General features: G+C 45.9%; 1 protein-coding gene across 1 annotated transcript in view; it reads right to left on the reverse strand.

Moving 5' to 3' along the window:
- The window catches only part of TTYH2 (tweety family member 2), a 52771-nt gene extending 40864 nt beyond the window's left edge, over nt 1–11907 (reverse strand). Inside the window, exon 1 of the mRNA XM_075279349.1 lies at nt 11689–11907. Within this exon, the coding sequence (XP_075135450.1) occupies nt 11689–11817 (129 nt within the window). The 5' untranslated portion in view covers nt 11818–11907. The remainder of the gene's footprint in view (nt 1–11688) is intronic.
- Between the last annotated feature and the right edge of the window lie 6911 nt (nt 11908–18818).

Raw genomic sequence — 18818 nt, forward strand, 5'->3', positions numbered from 1 at the left:
CATCAGTCCAAGCGAAGACACTCCGCACAGAGAACTAATGATTATGAGGATGACCATGAGGTCTTCCTCTTTCTCTTCTGTTTTTCCTTAGCTGCCATGGACTCCTAGTATATCTTCTCTTCTCAGCTTATCTGTGTCTACGTCTGTAACATATTACTCTGTATTATCCTGTATCTGTATTACTATGCTGCTGTAACACGCTGAAATTTCCCCAAGGTGGGACTATTAAAGGATTATCTTACTACTTAGGAATTGTCTTAGGAGCAGCTAATATAGCACCTACCTAATATATCCGACATCTGGGTCATCCCCAGCAGGAAAATCCAATCCCTCAGCAGGATACATGGCATAGGGCGGCCATGATAGTCATATATAAGAAGCGCTTATAATGCAATCCCTGACTTAATATGGTAGACGGCTGGAGGAAGGGTCCATATCCTCATCTGTATCTTCAAGATCTGACCCCAGGATTGTTCTCCTCTCATTTCCTGTCTGCTTTCTCACATTACAAAGCTGCTGACCCAAACACTGCTCTTCCTGTCAACATCATAATCCGATGCTCAACCTTCTGGCTATAGGATTGCCTCGTAAGACGAGTACAAGATGTGTAAAAACAACCGAACTATCGTATTACATACATGATATATAGGAGTAATATTATACTATATATTACATTATACTAAGGAGTATATCATAGGTCCTTGAGAGGGGGATTCTATTTTTCATGATAAGGTTGGGAGTCATTGCAGTATACAGTATATTAAACACTATATAATATTATGCGCTATATAGTAGTACAATATAGCGCAGGATACAGTATATAGTATATGGGGAGTCTGGAGATATAAACAATCCTATCCTATCCTATCCTCCAATTAATTAATTATTAATCCTATTAATATTATAAATGTGAAAGTTTGTGAGTTTGTGGGTTTGTGTGTTTGGATGTTTGCATGTTCGGACGTTTGTTCCTCAATCACGGAATAACCGCTTGACCGATTCGGCTGAAATTTTCCACAAACATAGTTAATACACCCGATTAAACAATAGGCTACTTTTCGTCACAATAGCGCACATACGTTTGTGCCAGGACCCCCACAAAACCCAAACTCACACCACCATCTCTGCAATCTCACACACTTTGGACCATAGCAAGCCACAAAATTCCTATTGCCCTCTACAGCCTCGCCCTAACCCCACACAATCACATATACATATACTTTACCACTTTGCCCCTCACCTTAACGATACTCCAGGAGGCTCTCTTTAACGCTCCGGAGCAGCCATATTTGCCGACCCCCACCGCTCTGACAATCCGCGACACCCCCCACCCATGTCAATACCCCTAGGCGGTCTAATAAATGCAAAAAAAAAAATTTTTTAAAAAATTCAAATCACCCCCTTTTCCCTAGAACACATATAAAAGTACTTAAAAACTGTGAAACACATACATGTTAGGTATTCCCACGTCCGAAATCGCCCGCTCTACAAAGCTATACAAATATGTTTCCTGTTCGGTAAACGCCGTAGCGGGAAAAATGGTCAAAAGTGCCAAACCGCTGTTTTTTCACTGTTTTGATTCTGATAAAAATTTGAATAAAAAGTGATCAAAGCAATAACATTTCCCGAAAATGGTAGAACTACAAAGTACACCCGGTCCCGCAAAAAAAAGACGCACTATACATCCCCGTACACGCACGTATAAAAAAGTTACGGCTGTCGGAATATGGCGACTTTTCAAAAAAAAATTTTAAACACAGTTTTGGATTTTTTTTAAGGGGTCAAAATGTAAATAAAACCATATAAATTTGGTATCCCCAGAATCGTAAGGAAACACAGAATACAGGGGACATGTAATTTTGGTTGCACAGTGAACGCCGTAAAACCAAAGCCTGTAAGAAAGTCGCAGAAATGCATTTTTTCTTCAAATCCACCCCATTCAGAATTTTTTCCCTGCTTCCCAGTACATTATATAGAATAAATAATGGTGGCATCATGAAGAAAAATTTGTCCCAGGAAAAATTAAGACCTCATATGGCTCTGGGAGCGCAGAAATAAAAAAGTTATGGGGTTTAGAAGGAGGGGAGTCAAAAACGAAAATCAAAAAATGCCATCGGCGGGAAAGGGTTAACTTCAAATACTTCTGTCCCAAAGTCACTATGTAAAGTTTCTCACAACACCGTATATATAGCAGCTCAAATACAAAGTAACTGCAACACAAAAGTCTCACGGATTCTCTGAATTACAGCAAAAACAAGATACAAAGCTACATTTCATATCCCATACCTTATACACACTACGAAAACCTTACCCGCACCTGTATATACCCACTGCTACAATCACCGCAGACGAAGTCGCGGGTACCAGCTAGTTAATATTATAAAAATAGTAAAAGTTTGGATGTTTGCTCCTCAATCAGACAAAAACGGCTGAACAGATTTGAATGAAATTTGGCACATAGATAGTTTGTAACCTCGATTAACACATAGGATACTTGTTATGAATTTATGTTCACGTACTATATTACACTGCTCCTGCAGCAGCTTATCTCAGCCTGGTCTGTTATCTTTGTAAACCCTCAGCTAACCCTTAGTCCATTGTGTACATGCAGTTGCATATTATCTGATCTGCTCCAGGCAGTGCTGACACACTGGATGGGAAAACACCTTTAAAGGGATTCTACCACTAAAACTTTTTTTTTGTGGATAAGACGTCGGATTAGTCTTTAGAAAGGCTAGTCGTCTCTTACCTTTAGACTTGGTCTCCGCTGCGCCGTTCCTTAGAAATACCGGTATTTACTGGTATGCAAATTAGTTCTCTTGCAGCGATGGGGGCGTCCCCACCGCTACCAGAGAAGAGTCTCCAGCGACGCCTCCTTCTTCATCCGCAGTGTCATCTTCAATGTCTTCTTGTGGCGCAGGCTCGTAATTTCTAGGCCTCGCGCTTTGAGCAGAGCAGACTGCGCAGGCACATAAGCCACAGGAAAATGGCCGCTAACAATACTGTGCAAGCGGCCATTTTCCCGTGGCCTGTGCGCCTGCGCAGTCTGCTCTGCTCAAGCCCGAGGCCTAGAAGTTACGAGCCTACGCTGGAAGAAGACATTGAAGATGACGCTGTGGATGAAGGAGGAGTTGTCGCTGGGGACACTTCTCTGGCAGCGGTGGGGACGCCACCATCACTGCAAGACAACTCATTTGCATACCAGTAAAAAACGGTATTTCTAAGGAACGGCGCAGCGGAGATCACATCTAAAGGTAAGAGACGAATAACCTTTCTAAAGATTATTCCGACGTCTTAGCCACAAAAGAAAAGGTTTAATGGTAGAATCCCTTTACTCCACATTGTCACTTTGCTACTATTAAACATTCCGGGAAAAAGAAAATCTAATTTGTTACAAAATTCTAAAACAACGAGAGCTACAAAGGAGCCAGAAGTCACAGAGTTCTCCTCAAGCGGAGCTGACGGGGATCATCTGCGCCAACAACACGCTCATTATATGGCGTCCCAGCGGATGAAGTCAGGGGCAGAGACACAAACGACATACAAAATACACGAGTGCAAAACGGGGCAATTCTTATAGGGCCACCCGTGTGAAGCCGCGCCCTGAGCCCTCCTGCTAATAGTTTATAATCTGATGTATACGTGTACCATAAACTGCCCCAACATTGCTGCCTCCACTAATCTGCCCTGGATTGTTGCACCCCTCTGCTACATCTGGTATAGCAGGGTGACACTATACATTGGTGTATAAGTAACTCATTAACCCTAAATTGGCCTCACATTATTTATTCATCACCTCTGCTGGGGAAGTGACCTGAGCGAAGACCTTCACCATATAATGCCCCCCTCCCCTCCTCTTTACCCCTGACTGACCTCTGTGGTGTCCTACTAAGTACATAGAGACTAGGAAAGACCGGGCCCCATAGCAAACCTCTGACTGGGGCCCCCACCTGGTATATCTGCAGTGCAAAGTATGGGGGAGGGAAAGAACATGCACAGATGTCCTGCTTGGCCTGTCCTTATTCACAGCAACCAATCTAAAGGAGCAGAGCTGCAGTGTAAAGCATTGGGTGCGGACTTTGTTATAATGAACACAATTGGCTCACTGTGGCTGCAGTGTAAAGCATGGAGGAGGGAAAGGCTTCTGTGGTAGCATCGGGCCCACCTGATGATAAGCAGGACATTATAAGAAAGGATGCTGGGTACAGTAGTTCATCTACAGGATACAGCCCCTCCCCGTCCTGATGAATCTTAATCCCCAGCGCCATCTCCGCTCATTAGTCGCCACGTTACTCCGCCATCACTGCCACTATCTTCACTAGGCTGCGCCTGGGTGGGGCCATTTTAATGTTTATTTCAGCAATATCAAATTCTAGGAAAGTTGGGTGACTATCAATATGGCTACTAATATAAACTCCACGCAGATCTTGTCCTTGGCAGGATTCTAACCCAGGACTCCAGCACTGCTAACCATGGAACCACCATATATACACCTATATACAATACTAACCACGGAGCCACCATATATACACCTATATACATCGCTAACCACTGAGCCACCGTGCCGGCCTATATACATCGCTAACCACTGAGCCACCGGGCTGCCCTATTTACATCGCTAACCACCGAGCTGCCCTATATACATCGCTAACCACTGAGCCACTGGGCTGACCTATATACATCGCTAACCACTGAGCCACCGGGCTACCCTATATACATCGCTAACCACTGAGCCACCGGGCTGCCCTATATACATCGCTAACCACTGAGCCACCGGGCTGCCCTATTTACATCGCTAACCACCGAGCTGCCCTATATACATCGCTAACCACTGAGCCACTGGGCTGACCTATATACATCGCTAACCACTGAGCCACCGGGCTACCCTATATACATCGCTAACCACTGAGCCACCGGGCTGCCCTATATACATCGCTAACCACTGAGCCACCGGGCTGCCCTATATACATCGCTAACCACTGAGCCACCGGGCTGCCCTATATACATCGCTAACCACTGAGCCACTGGGCTGCCCTATATACATCGCTAACCACTGAGCCACTGGGCTGCCCTATATACATCGCTAACCACCGTGCTGCCCTATATACATCGCTAACCACCGAGCCACCGGGCTGCTCTATTTACATCGCTAACCACCGAGCCATCAGGCTGCCCTATATACATCGCTAACCACTGAGCCACCGTGCTGCCCTATATACACCGCTAACCACTGAGCCACCGTGCTGTCCTATATACATCGCTAACCACTGAGCCACCGTGCTGTCCTATATACATCACTAACCACTGAGCCACCGGGCTGCCCTATATACATCGCTAACCACTGAGCCACCGGGCTGACCTATATACATCGCTAACCACTGAGCCACCGGGCTACCCTATATACATCGCTAACCACTGAGCCACCAGGCTGCCCCTATACACATCTCTAACCACTGAGCCACCGGGTTGCCCTATTTACATCTCTAACCACTAAGCCACCGGGCTGTCCTATATACATCTCTAACCACTGAGCCACCGGGCTGCCCTATATACAGCGCTAACCACTGAGCCACCGGGCTGCCTTATATACAGCGCTACCCACTGAGCCACCGGGCTGCCCTATATACATCGCTAACCACTGAGCCACCGGGCTGCCCTATATACATCGCTAGCCACCGTGCTGCCCTATATACATCGCTAACCACCGAGCCATCAGGCTGCCCTATATACATCGCTAACCATTGAGCCACCGGGCTGCCCTATATACATCTCTAACCACTGAGCCACCGGGCTGCCCCTATACACATCTCTAACCACTGAGCCACCGGGCTGCCCTATATACATCTCTAACCACTCAGCCACCGGGCTGCCCCTATACACATCTCTAACCACTAAGCCACCGGGCTGCCTTATATACATCGCTAACCACTGAGCCACCGTGCTGCCCTATATACACCGCTAACCACTGAGCCACCGGGCTGCCCTATATACATCGCTAACCACTGAGCCACCGTGCTGCCCTATATACACCGCTAACCACTGAGCCACCGTGCTGTCCTATATACACCGCTAACCACTGAGCCACCGTGCTGTCCTATATACATCGCTAACCACTGAGCCACCGGGCTGCCCTATACACATCTCTAACCACTGAGCCACCGGGCTGCCCTATATAAATCTCTAACCACTGAGCTACCGGGCTGCCCCTATACACATCTCTAACCACTAAGCCACCGGGCTGCCCTATATACATCGCTAACCACTGAGCCACCGGGCTGCCTTATATACAGCACTAACCACTGAGCCACCATGCTGCCGTATTTATAGTGCTAACCACTGAGCCACCCTACATATACAGCACTAACCACTAAGGAGAGAGAGCAAAAGCGGGGCAGAGGGGGAGGAGACAAAGCAAGGGCGGAGCAAAGACGTATGGGGAGGAGACAGAGGAAGGGGAGGAGCAGAGTGAGAGAAAGAAGGAAACAAGGAGATAAGAACAGAAACAAAGGGACATAAGAGACAGACAAGGTGACACAGAAAGGAGATGGAGAAGAGCAAGAGAACAAGCAAGAAATGAGAGCGAGCGAGAAGGAAAGAGAAAACATGAGAAGGAGAGAGAGACAGTGTCAGGACTGGTTTAGCGCTCACTTATAGTCTGTATATTAGGAAATCTGCACAAACACTAGTGTGACCAGTGTCTATTTCACAGCCTATTGCAGGATTTAGATTTATGAATGGAATGATATAGTTGCAGTGAAGACTGACATACAAACTGCTCATCACTCCAAACAATGGGTCCCCTCACAATCCCAAAGTACGTCCCATCATAGACAGACAGACAGGAATGAGCGGGTTGTCAATCAACAGCAAAAGCGGCCGTGCAGCAGAGCTGACACTTCACGGTGCGATAAAGACTTACTGACACAACATTACACTACACCGCAGGTGTCAAAAACTGGAATTACAACTTCATTAACTCTAAGCAGATGTAGCAGAGATTGTCAGGCGGGAACTGATGCCGCAATCACTAATGTGGTCCACAAAGAGTTAAACAACAATTACAGCTCTGCTACATCTGTAGCTTCAGAAGATCTATATACTGTAATCCCTAATGTAAGCCTGAGCCATGGAGACCGAAACGTGGCACATAGGTAAAAATCCGCTCTTTGGGATCCACCTTGCTGACTGTCACCAGGGAGTAGGAGGAGAAACAAGAGGCGGCATTATGAAAGGATTGTATACGGTATATACAGCGCGTGTTCAGTGTCGTGCTCTGTTATGGTGCATTATCACAGAACGGAATGAATGAATATATAATATATACACAGCATTGGCTCTCTGTTATCAGCCATGATCAGAGGGTTTACACACACACACACACACACACACACACACACACACACACACACATCACTTGCTCCCTGTTGGTCTCTGTATATACATACATACAGCACTCGTTTGTTATTCTGCTATCAGTCATTATCACAGCCCCCACTCACTGTTGTTCTCTGTTATCAGCCAATATATACAGCTCTCTCACTATTGTCCTCTGTTATCAGCCATTATCACAGCTTGTATATATATATATACAGATACAGCCCATGCTCACTATCAGAAGCTTTTATATATACAGCTCTCTCACTGTTGTTCTCTGTTATCAGCCAATATATACAGCCCCCACTCACTGTTGTCCTCTGTTATCAGACACCATCAGAAGCTTTCATATATACAGCTCTCTCACTGTTGTTCTCTGTTATCAGCCATTATCACAGGAATGGAGCAATCTAGTTCATTTCGCTCAATGCACCGCAGTGTTTGTGGCCATAATATGACTATAACATGGCCCATATTACACCCGGAACTGGCCTTTGTCTGGCGGAGTCTCCATGATCCAAAATTTTTAAAATTTTATGGTTTTTTTAAAAAAAAAAAATAATAATAATCTTTTTTAAACAGTTGTGCACTTTACTACCTAATCCTACATGGGAAGGTACACGGGGCCGGCAGCGACCGTTCAGGTTACTACTAGCTGCACTGGGCTGGTTGCCTCCATTTTTTCTTTGCATAAATCATCCACCATTGCAATGAGGTTTGAGCCCTTCAGGTGGTGGCGGTGGCTGTAAGGGGCGACTGGCCTGATTTCAGGGATCCTTTCACATTTGCCACGTACCGGTGCCAGCCTCCTGCCACTCGGGCCACCACCTCTTCCAGGAGGTCACCCCTTTTTTTGGAGCCTCCCAGACCTTCGAGGAAAGTTGGCAAATGGAGGCTTAGGCCTTATTCACACGTCTACATTTTGCAGAGTGATGCTCGTGACCATATTTTTGGGTCATGGCACCCCGTCCTGATCACTTGCCATGTACAAGGTATACCCCTATGCCAGTGATTGGGAGCAGGAACCACCACCATAGTATACAGCCTGGATGCTGTATACAGTGTGCAGAGTTGGAGTGCATTGGGCTCGGCTTGGCCCCCTGGGCACCCTTAGAACGGGTCCAATGACCACACAGGCACTTTATACCCGGATACTGGGGGCTTATTTTTATTGTCTGTATAAAACATCATTGACAGTGGGGCTGGCTCCGCGCCATAGACGATAATGGGAAACTCGTGGAGCAGAGACGACTGTGTGAGACAAACAGAAAAGTGAACAAACAAAAAAAACCCAAAACCTTGCAGAAAGCATCAAGTAAAGTGAGCTGCAAAGCGCTCCCATCTGTGCAGCCTGACAGGGCCGGGTGGGGGGAGGCAGAACACGGGGAATCCTGCAGATCCCGGGGTGTGAACAGCGACGTAAACCGTCCTGTAACTTTCTAATACATGTTGGGGTTGAGTTAGTTTTGTCCCTGAAAAAAAATCACTCTGTATGCAAGATCACAAAAATTGCAGCTGGAGATTTGCGTTTAGGAAGTGCCTAATGTATGATGAGAGTCACACCCCATCATAGGCGGGGGCAGGGAGGACCAAGGCGGGCGTGGAGGATACATCACCCCCCCTTTGGGATACATTGCGCCCAATTTCAAGATCTCTGCTGGCACTGAATGGGGAAGTTCCTGATATAGTCCTAAGACTTCTCGCAGCTGAGGGTCTGTTACAAATAGATACAGTCTCGAGACAATCCTCTGCCTCAGGCTCATACGTTGTATCCATGTGGGTGAAATGTAACAAAGTATCAGGACTAGAGAGGTTTTGTGCTCACAGAGCATTGTCCCAGCTGTAGCAAACCCTCAGCTGTGAGAAGGCTACACGTCAGTGTACACAAGCATGGCTCCATTCACTGTTTCGTTCTCATGGCAGTAGGGTCCCAGAAGTCAGACCCAGCCATCTACATTGGTGATAGGACTGTCCCTTTAAGGCGGTATGACAGGGCTCCACAGCTGATCTGCAGGTCACTAGTGAAATCCTGTAGTAAATAATTATATATACAGTGCTATAGCGATATATACTGGCCACTAATATATATGGTCATAGATATACAGTATATGGGGCACTATTACACATACAGCCTAACAGTGAGCTATAGTGCACTATTATTACACATCCAGTCCTATAGTGATACATAGAGCCCTACAGTGCGATATAGCGCCCTATTATACACACAGCCCTACAGTGCGATATAGCGCCCTATTATACACACAGCCCTACAGTGCGATATAGCGCCCTATTATACACACAGCCCTACAGTGCGATATAGCGCCCTATTATACACACAGCCCTACAGTGCGATATAGCGCCCTATTATTATTATTATATCTATGACCCTACAGTGATATATAGAGTACTATTAACAGCCCTGTAGTGAGTTCTAGAGCACCGTTATTACACGTACAGCTATAGGGCGCTATTATTGTTTCACATCCAGCCCTGTAGTGAGCTAGAGCACTATTATTAGACATAACATCCTAACATGAATATGTATACCGCCACATAGTTACACGTAAGATTATAATAATATAGGGAGCCTTACAGTGATATATACTGTATTGTATATAAACTTCTGCAGTGATATATACTGTCCTATAGTGCTACAGAATAATATATAATCATATATCACATACCAGACCCTTTTCTATAGTAATATATGGGGCACAGAGATATATTGCTATAACTATATATTATGAATGGAGTCACTATATAGGTATGGTCCCGTATAGTGCGATATGCATCATATATAACATACTGATACCTATAGTATACTATAGTACTATATAGGTATATATTGATAGCCCTACTGGGGGGCTATATGTGATGTATAAAGCCACTCTGTGCTAGTTGTGCTGTATACCTGTACTGTGATATATAGAGCACCATTACATGGTTAACACTATAGGTATGTAGTGGAGGGGGGGCTATATATGATGCTGGTGGACTATATATAATGTGTAGGGTCACTAGTCATGCTCTGTAGTGATATATGGAGCACTCTTACATGGTAACTCTATAGGTATATAGTGTGTGTGTGGGGTCACTATAGCCATATATACAGCTCTGTAGTGATATATAGAGCACCATAACATGGTAACTCTATAGGTATATAGTGGGGGGGGGGCTATATATGATGTATGGGGTCACTATAGCCATATATACAGCTCTGTAGTTATATATAGCACCATTACATGGTTAACTCTATAGGTATATAGTGTGTGTGTGGGGTCACTATAGCCATATATACAGCTCTGTAGTGATATATGGAGCACCATTACATGGTAACTCTATAGGTATATAGTGGGGGGGCACTATAGTCATATATACAGCTCTGTAGTGATATATAGCACCATTACATGGTAACTCTATAGGTATATAGTGTGTGTGTGTGGGGTCACTATAGCCATATATACAGCTCTGTAGTGATATATAGCACCATTACATGGTAACTCTATAGGTATATAGTGGGGGGGGGCTATATATGATGTATGGGGTCACTATAGCCATATATACAGCTCTGTAGTTATATATAGCACCATTACATGGTTAACTCTATAGGTACACAGTGTGTGTGTGTGGGGGGTATATATGATGTATGGGGTCACTATAGCTATATATACAGCTCTGTAGTGATATATGGAGCACCATTACATGGTAACTCTATAGGTATATAGTGGGGGGGGGCACTATAGTCATATATACAGCTCTGTAGTGATATATAGCACCATTACATGGTAACTCTATAGGTATATAGTGTGGGGGGGGGCACTATAGTCATATATACAGCTCTGTAGTGATATATAGCACCATTACATGGTAACTCTATAGGTATATAGTGTGGGGGGGGCACTATAGTCATATATACAGCTCTGTAGTGATATATAGCACCATTACATGGTAACTCTATAGGTATATAGTGTGGGGGGGGCACTATAGTCATATATACAGCTCTGTAGTGATATATAGCACCATTACATGGTAACTCTATAGGTATATAGTGTGGGGGGGGCACTATAGTCATATATACAGCTCTGTAGTGATATATAGCACCATTACATGGTAACTCTATAGGTATATAGTGTGTGTGTGGGGGGTCACTATAGCCATATATACAGCTCTGTAGTGATATATGGGACTCGCCACACTTTATACACACTACTATAGTGCTATACAGAGCGCAGTCACCTCACTCACTACCCTAGGGTGACATATAGGACCCTATAGCTCGGCTCCTTCCTACTTTGCAGAGTTTGGGGCACTCACCTCCCTGTACCCCGGGTCTGTCGGGTTAAAGTCGCTGCTCCTGGGTCTGAGAGACAACTCCAAGTGCGGGACATTGTGCAGCCAGTACACCCACCACGGAGTGATGTATTCCACGCGTGCAGCCGCCATCCCCCCGGCTTATCTCCCCGCAGACCGGAGCTCACATCCCCGGCACTGCCGGACACTGACTGACTGCTTGGGAAGAGTCGGGGCTGGAGCGCGCAGCGCGTAGCACGAGGGAGGAGGCGTGACCGCGCAGCGCGCTCTACCAGCTGGAGGGTCAAAGGAGGCGTGACCGCGCAGCGCGTACCACTGCCTAGAGGGGGGATTGAGGCGTGACCGCGCAGCGCGTACCACTCACTGGAGGGGGAGGTGCGGCAGCGTAGTGTCTGGACTATAATTTGTATGTAAACTTTTCATTATTAATTAATATTTATTTATTATTCATACAATAATTAGCATAAAAACTACAAAACTATGGGGAGAGAAAACTGATGTCGAAATTACACATAAAATCAGATACATATGTGACGAGTGTCCGCAATCCGGAGTCGATATAGTACCGCGTTTATAGTACCGCATTTTAACATGGTGATTATTCTGTTGGGGCTTATTCATACTCCTCCACGTCACATGTGTACGGCATCAGCTCATGGATCCATTCATGTCCATGTATTCATTAATACCTCAATTTTTTCACAGGACGTAGGTCCATAAAAAAAAAAAACTTGACAAAATATGTATGGCGTCCGTGTGTCACCGGATTTTCAGCCATGGTGCTCACGTTGCACTCAAAGGTTTTCTCATTTCCTTCTGTTATCTGAGCCATTCTCGTGAAATCATGGCGGCAGCCATCGCCATGTCTACCCCACACCGTGGGGCGCTTGGATGGTCTGATATTGTATCACAAGACTCTTTGTGGTGCTCCATGTCTATCTAGGCTGTGTCTTGTTGGACGGTCATATGTCTGTCTATTAAAGTCACCGGACAGTGATCAGGCCAGGAATTACATGTGAACTGTGTTTACCCTTTGTGGTGCAAAGAGCTTCCTGTTATATTAATGGGATCCTCGCTCCATCGGTTTGTGTGACTCACCCCCCCCCCCCCCGGCCCCATGGATGTCATTAAGATGCTCCAAACAGGGTGACGATAGTGAACAACTCAGGACTGACCCATCATGCTAAATACGAGAGTGAAAATTCGGGCTACCTCATGCTCCATGGCCCAGCTCTGCACCCCCTATGGCCCCGCCTATGCTTAGTAGTAGGGTTTGCACAACCTTTCACACTCTGACCACAAGGTAATTGTGGCCCTATGTAAATACATTGATGGGATCCGATATGAAGACAAAATGACTGGAAGGGTTAACGTGTAAGTCCTCGAAAAAAGGAAGCAGCCTGTAATAGATCATGGGGGGGGGGGGTCATGGCCTTTTCCAGTAAATACTATACCAGGAGTCAGGCAACAATCTGTAGGTTCCCGTTTCTGCTACTGTCCAAAATGTGGTTTACCAATCACTATAGCGGAAAGGATCGTGGGTAAAAGATGGAACTGCTCTGTGCGCCATCTTGTGGCGCTTGTAGGTGTTGTCCAATTTTTGGTCACCTGGTGATTGACTCTGGCACTAGTGCACAAAGGTTGGCCAGGAACTGGGGAAAGAGCGATATGGGTAGGGTTGAGCCAATCTTGAGATTTCAGGATCGATTTTAAAATCTGATAATTTTCCAGCTGATCCCGATCGCGAAATTTTGTCGATCGCCGATCGGGATCCGATCTTCCCGATCGCTCAACCCTAATTGTATATTATATATACAGTAGGGTGGAGCCGATCTTGAGATTCCAAAATCCGATTTTCGATCATTTTCGATGTGCAACCGCTGTCTCAGTGGTCCAGCGGACCCGGACAACGGAAACCACAACGCTAATATCTTGGGTTTAGGGTGTGTCCGATAATAGGTAAGGGACTTAAGTTACTTTCTGCCAGGCATCATGTCTTTAGTGACTATTACTAAGGTGAGGACAGATAAGAGCATGGAGGCTTGGTATGATCGTAAATATACTGAGGAATATCAGTCATTTGGGCAGCGGGATTCCAGAATTTATCTGATTTCATTTGATTTATTAGTAAAAATCTGATTACTATTGCAATAACACAAAGAACCTGGCTAAAAGTCAAAGCTGTCTGTGTTTCCCCTAGCAACCAATCACAGCCCAGCTTTCACTTCAAATAGATGCCTTGAAAAATGTAAGCTGGGCTGTGATTGGTTGCTAGGGACAAGACAGATAGCTTTGACTTCTAGCCAGTTTCTATGTGTTGTTATAATAGTAATCAGATTTTTATTAATAAATCAAATAAAATCACGATTTTATTTGACGATTTCTGGAATATCGGTGACCATGTGACTAATATTGTCCGCTCTTCTCAGTCTCAGGAGGGATGTCACGATATTCTTGATTAGAGATGGGTGAACCGCTTTGGCACGAGTCGGGTTCACCCCAAATATTCCAAATTGCTTGTCTCGGACTAAGGGCCCGTGCACACAGAGTTAACGTGAGCGCATTTTAGCATAATACACGTGTAAAAATAACACTCCCATTGTTATTTTAGTTAGGGCCCGTGTTAAAGAGAGCGCATTTTAGCATAATACATGTGTATAGAATACACTCCCATTGACTTCAATGAATTTTTTTATATGTGTAAAAAACGCTTCAAAATACGTCGCGTTTGTTGGCGCGTATTTTGACGCGTTTTTTACACATAAAAAAAATTCGTTGAAGTCAATGGGAGTGTATTCTATACACATGTATTATGCTAAAATGCGCTCTCTTTAACTCCGCGTGCACGGGCCCTAACTAAAATGGCCGCCGCAACACGCATTGTGGTAAATTATTATACAGTGGGGTCAGACCACAGACTATAATAGGTGGAGGCCTCCTCATGTCATCTGGGCTCTCCTGGTGATGCCACGTGCACAGGGTCACCACTGAGGCCTGTAATTGGGCTAAGGTGGACATTGGTCACGTGACCGCCGTGGCCCTATCTCAGTGATGACCACAGGCGCATGACATCATTGAGGAGCCCAAAAGAGGTAACAGAAGGTGAATAGAAGTGTTTGTTATTTTTCTGGGCCCCCCCATTATACTGTGGGGTCTGAAGAGGGGCCCACAGTCACTTTTGGTTCTTTCCGAACTTGTTCGACACTCAAAATGAATGGGGTGAGGTTGGCGCGTCTCCTGATATCTCACAGCCTGCAGTGCTTAGTATTTGGGCGCCACGCCAAGCCCTTCGCCTTCAGCACCCTCTCCTTTCTAGGGGCTTTCCCAACAGCTTACTGGCACATTAGAGGGTATCTGTGTCTATGAGGAGGGGGGTCTGCCAGGTGCGGCGCCTCCAACATTCGGCTTTATCTGAAGAGGAACCCTGTCTGTCATCCTCCATATTAGCATACCGAGCGAGACTCCGTTACAAGGCCCGAGATTACAGACTTTCATCTCGCTTTCTAATTATATATAAAAGGAAGCGATCCACGTCCTCACACCGCACCACAAATCTTACATGGCTGGGGGAAGGGGGGTATTTTTTTGGAAGTTTTTGCCAACACCCCCCTCACCCTCCTTCCTCTGGACGTTATATCCGCGGGCAGCTGTCTGCTGGCGACAACATGTGGGATTACGGCTTTTATAGGAGACAAAAGGGTTTGTGTGTAGGGGAAATGCATGGGGTGGACGGGGTTTGTTAGACATTCTCCAGGCCATTGCGGCAGCTGCTACGGAGCCCAGGCCTGGACCATACGCTTTATTTTGGGTAGCATTGGGGGTCAGGATGGCGCACGCCCAGCAAATGCAACTTAGTTCCATAACAACAGAACAAGAAAATTGCCCACTGGGGGGCCCCGTCTGTCACAAATACAGGGGTGCCCTCCATTCATTTCTATGGGGCTACCAATGATATCCCATGGACATTAGTATTTCAGACAGTCCTTGCCGATAGGGGATAGGTTACATTTTTGGGCAAACCCCAAACTTTCACCACCACCTCAATAGCCGCTGCTTCACCGATTCTGGCAAAGTTGGAATTTTTTCTCTAGCCCCCACCAATCCTGAGTACTCAATATGCTAATTAGACTCTTTACTGTCAAGTGGGCCGTCCCAGGACCACCCACCTGACAATAAAGAGCACAGTTACCGTCTTGGATGGAGAAACTAACACCAATGATTGCTCAGGAATGGTGGGGGCTAGAGAACAAATTCTAAATTTGTCAGAATCAATGGCGACTATTGAAGGAAGCAAAAAATCGGAGTGGATATGGTGAACGGTTTTCTTGAAAGTGTGTGGTCCAGGATTCTTCCAAAATCTGTGACACCCATCTCCGTGGTTTGTGTTCAATAATGCCGCTCAGCTCCACCAAAGTAAATAGGACCGAGCTGCAATACCTGACACAACCTGTACATAGGGATGGCGCTGTTTTTAAAAAAAAATAAATCAGCCATATACTTATAATTTTGGAAAAACCCTATAAGTGGCGTACTGGGGGGGACAACAGTGACCCCGGGAATCCACATCCGACAGAGGATGGTATCATAGAGCAATCCAAAGTGACCGAGGTGATATGGGAGCGCGGTTTACTGCTCATGTACACGGCTGCATCACATAGAATTCGGGGGAAATGTGAGTTTATTTGAGGCTACCGCAGTATTTTTAGGACTCTCCATAGTCTTCACACTTTCTCCTATACTGTCCCCGATTGTGTGAAATTTACAGCACTATAAATAAAGAGGTGCGATCGGTGCGAAGACATCAGAATACAAGCGCCAAACTCGTATATATTCAGCACCTCAGAAATAAATCCAGGTACCCCGGCAGGGGTTAATGGCTTTCCTTAAATTGACAGGTCTTCATAAATCTTTGCACAGTAATGTGGTGCGAGAGCGGCGCTGCTGCACTGACATCTGGTGGCCTGACTGTGTACTGCAAGCGAGCCCTTTATTAGATCTCAGCAGGTCATCTTACAATTTGGGAAAAAATTGGGTGGCGTTAGGAAAACTTGTCTGTTACCTTCCAAAATCACCACATCTGTCCATAAGTGGCTGCTCCTTTCTTAGTGGAATTAAAATGCAATACCTCACACAGCCTGGAGACCAAGGTGGCACTGTTTTTTGCAAGATAACCATGTTTTTCTAATACCTTTACGGGGAAAGTCTGATAGCAAAAGTGGTACAACTACTTTTCTTCAAGAAGAGCGCCACACCTGTCCACAGGTAGTATACGGTATTGCGGCTAAGCTTCATATACTTTAATGGAGATAAGCTGCAATACCAGACACAACCCAAGGACAGATGTGGCGCCATTTCTGTCGAATCTTGCGCAATCCCTTTACCCTGATTGTAATATATTCCCTATGGAATACAAGGCCAAGACACACCTTCCGGCCACATATTGCAATACTGCCCCCTAGAGTCACAAGCTGCACTAGGACGGACTGGTCTCTGCTCCTGTGGTCATCCGGTAGTCACCACCACGGATTCCATTTAACAAAGACACCCCCAGTCCTGGCATTTAACCCTTTAATACCATACAGCCCAAAGCCCCATAGGGGTTAATAGTGGTCATGCATTAGACTTTGGGACCCCCCATGAGCAGACACGTCCGGTACATGGTGTCCAGTGGTAATATTTCCTAATGCACCCTATGTAGAGACTTCCTGCAGCCCCCCCGAGGCCCCTCCACCCTATAACTGCACTCATATGACACACGCGATGGACTCAATGTCACGTCTATTACATTACTATTATATAATCACGGAGACACTGACAGTATTCACGGCTGCCGGCTGTGCCCGTGCTGGGGGCGCGTGGCTTACACTCCATACAAAGTGGCATTAGGGTGGCAGGAGACATCTTGGTCAATCTCAGCAGGGTCTTGCTTGGATTCTGTTGACAACCCCTTACTCAATGCTTGTGTAGCACCAACATAGTCCATCACAGTGCTAATCCGAGACCTTGGACTGCCATCTGTGTAGAGTAACAAACCCCCACTCTGCACCCGGGCAGATTATATTCTTCATAACTTCTAGATGACGACCTAATCCTTATATGCGATCAGTGGGGTCCTACTTCATGAAGAGGCTGCAGCACTTGGTCCCTTACTGTCACATGATCCAGCACCAGCTCAGTCCCTCTCAAGTGAATAGGGGCTGAGCTGCAATACCAAGCACAGCCACTAAGATCGGCGTGGCACTGTGCTTGGTATACAGTATGTACTTACCCTCTTCAACCAGCTAATTGACAGGGGTCCTGAGTGCTGCCCCCCCATCACATTAGCACCATCATAGACATTGTGAGCCTTATATGGGACAGTGACTGAATCTACATTCCCTGTCTTTAGGGGTGTTGGAGAAAACCCACCAAACACAGAAGGGACATACAAAGCTAACCACTGAGCCACGTGCTGCCCCCATTCCAGAGAGAAGGAACCGGTCCTGTATTAAGTGTCTGATCCCCCTGTAATTATTAAAGGGAGCGTCACCAGATCCCCCCCATTGTGCACGGTCAGACAGCCAGGGTTCACATGACGCCAGATAGGTGCAATGAAAATAATGGCGACTCCCCAACTGCATTGCAAACAAGGAGATATCTCAGCAACGCGGGCAGAATCCAGGATAATGATATAATAAATTTTATTTATATAGCGCCAACATATTCCGCAGCACTGTACAATTTTAGGACGACAATTAGGATGACTGCTCCTAATCCAATATGGAACGTCCTGGTGACAGACTCCCTTTAAGGATCCCACATAAACAGAGCAACACTCCTTACACCCTTACAGATCTGAGATGGTCATTGAGAAGCCATAGAAGTGGTGGCAGAAGATGAGCCCCGATGCTCTGGTCACAGGGGGCACTTGTAGACCCCATTCTCATTCACAGTATCAGACACCCACCCCTCACTTTGTGAACTGTATATAAAGGTAGTGGGGGACCCTCTGTAACATGAAGAGAGTCCGAGAACCTTGTATTGTCCGCCGTTACCCTGATGCCATATCAGAGATCTGTAAGCCAACTCCTGCCCTGGAACGTCTGCAGATTCTGCACTGAAACAAGAGACACCTGCAAGATGATCTGCAGATC

The sequence above is a fragment of the Leptodactylus fuscus genome, chromosome 6 (genome assembly GCF_031893055.1).
Source record: "Leptodactylus fuscus isolate aLepFus1 chromosome 6, aLepFus1.hap2, whole genome shotgun sequence".
Classification (NCBI taxonomy): Eukaryota; Metazoa; Chordata; class Amphibia; order Anura; family Leptodactylidae; genus Leptodactylus; species Leptodactylus fuscus.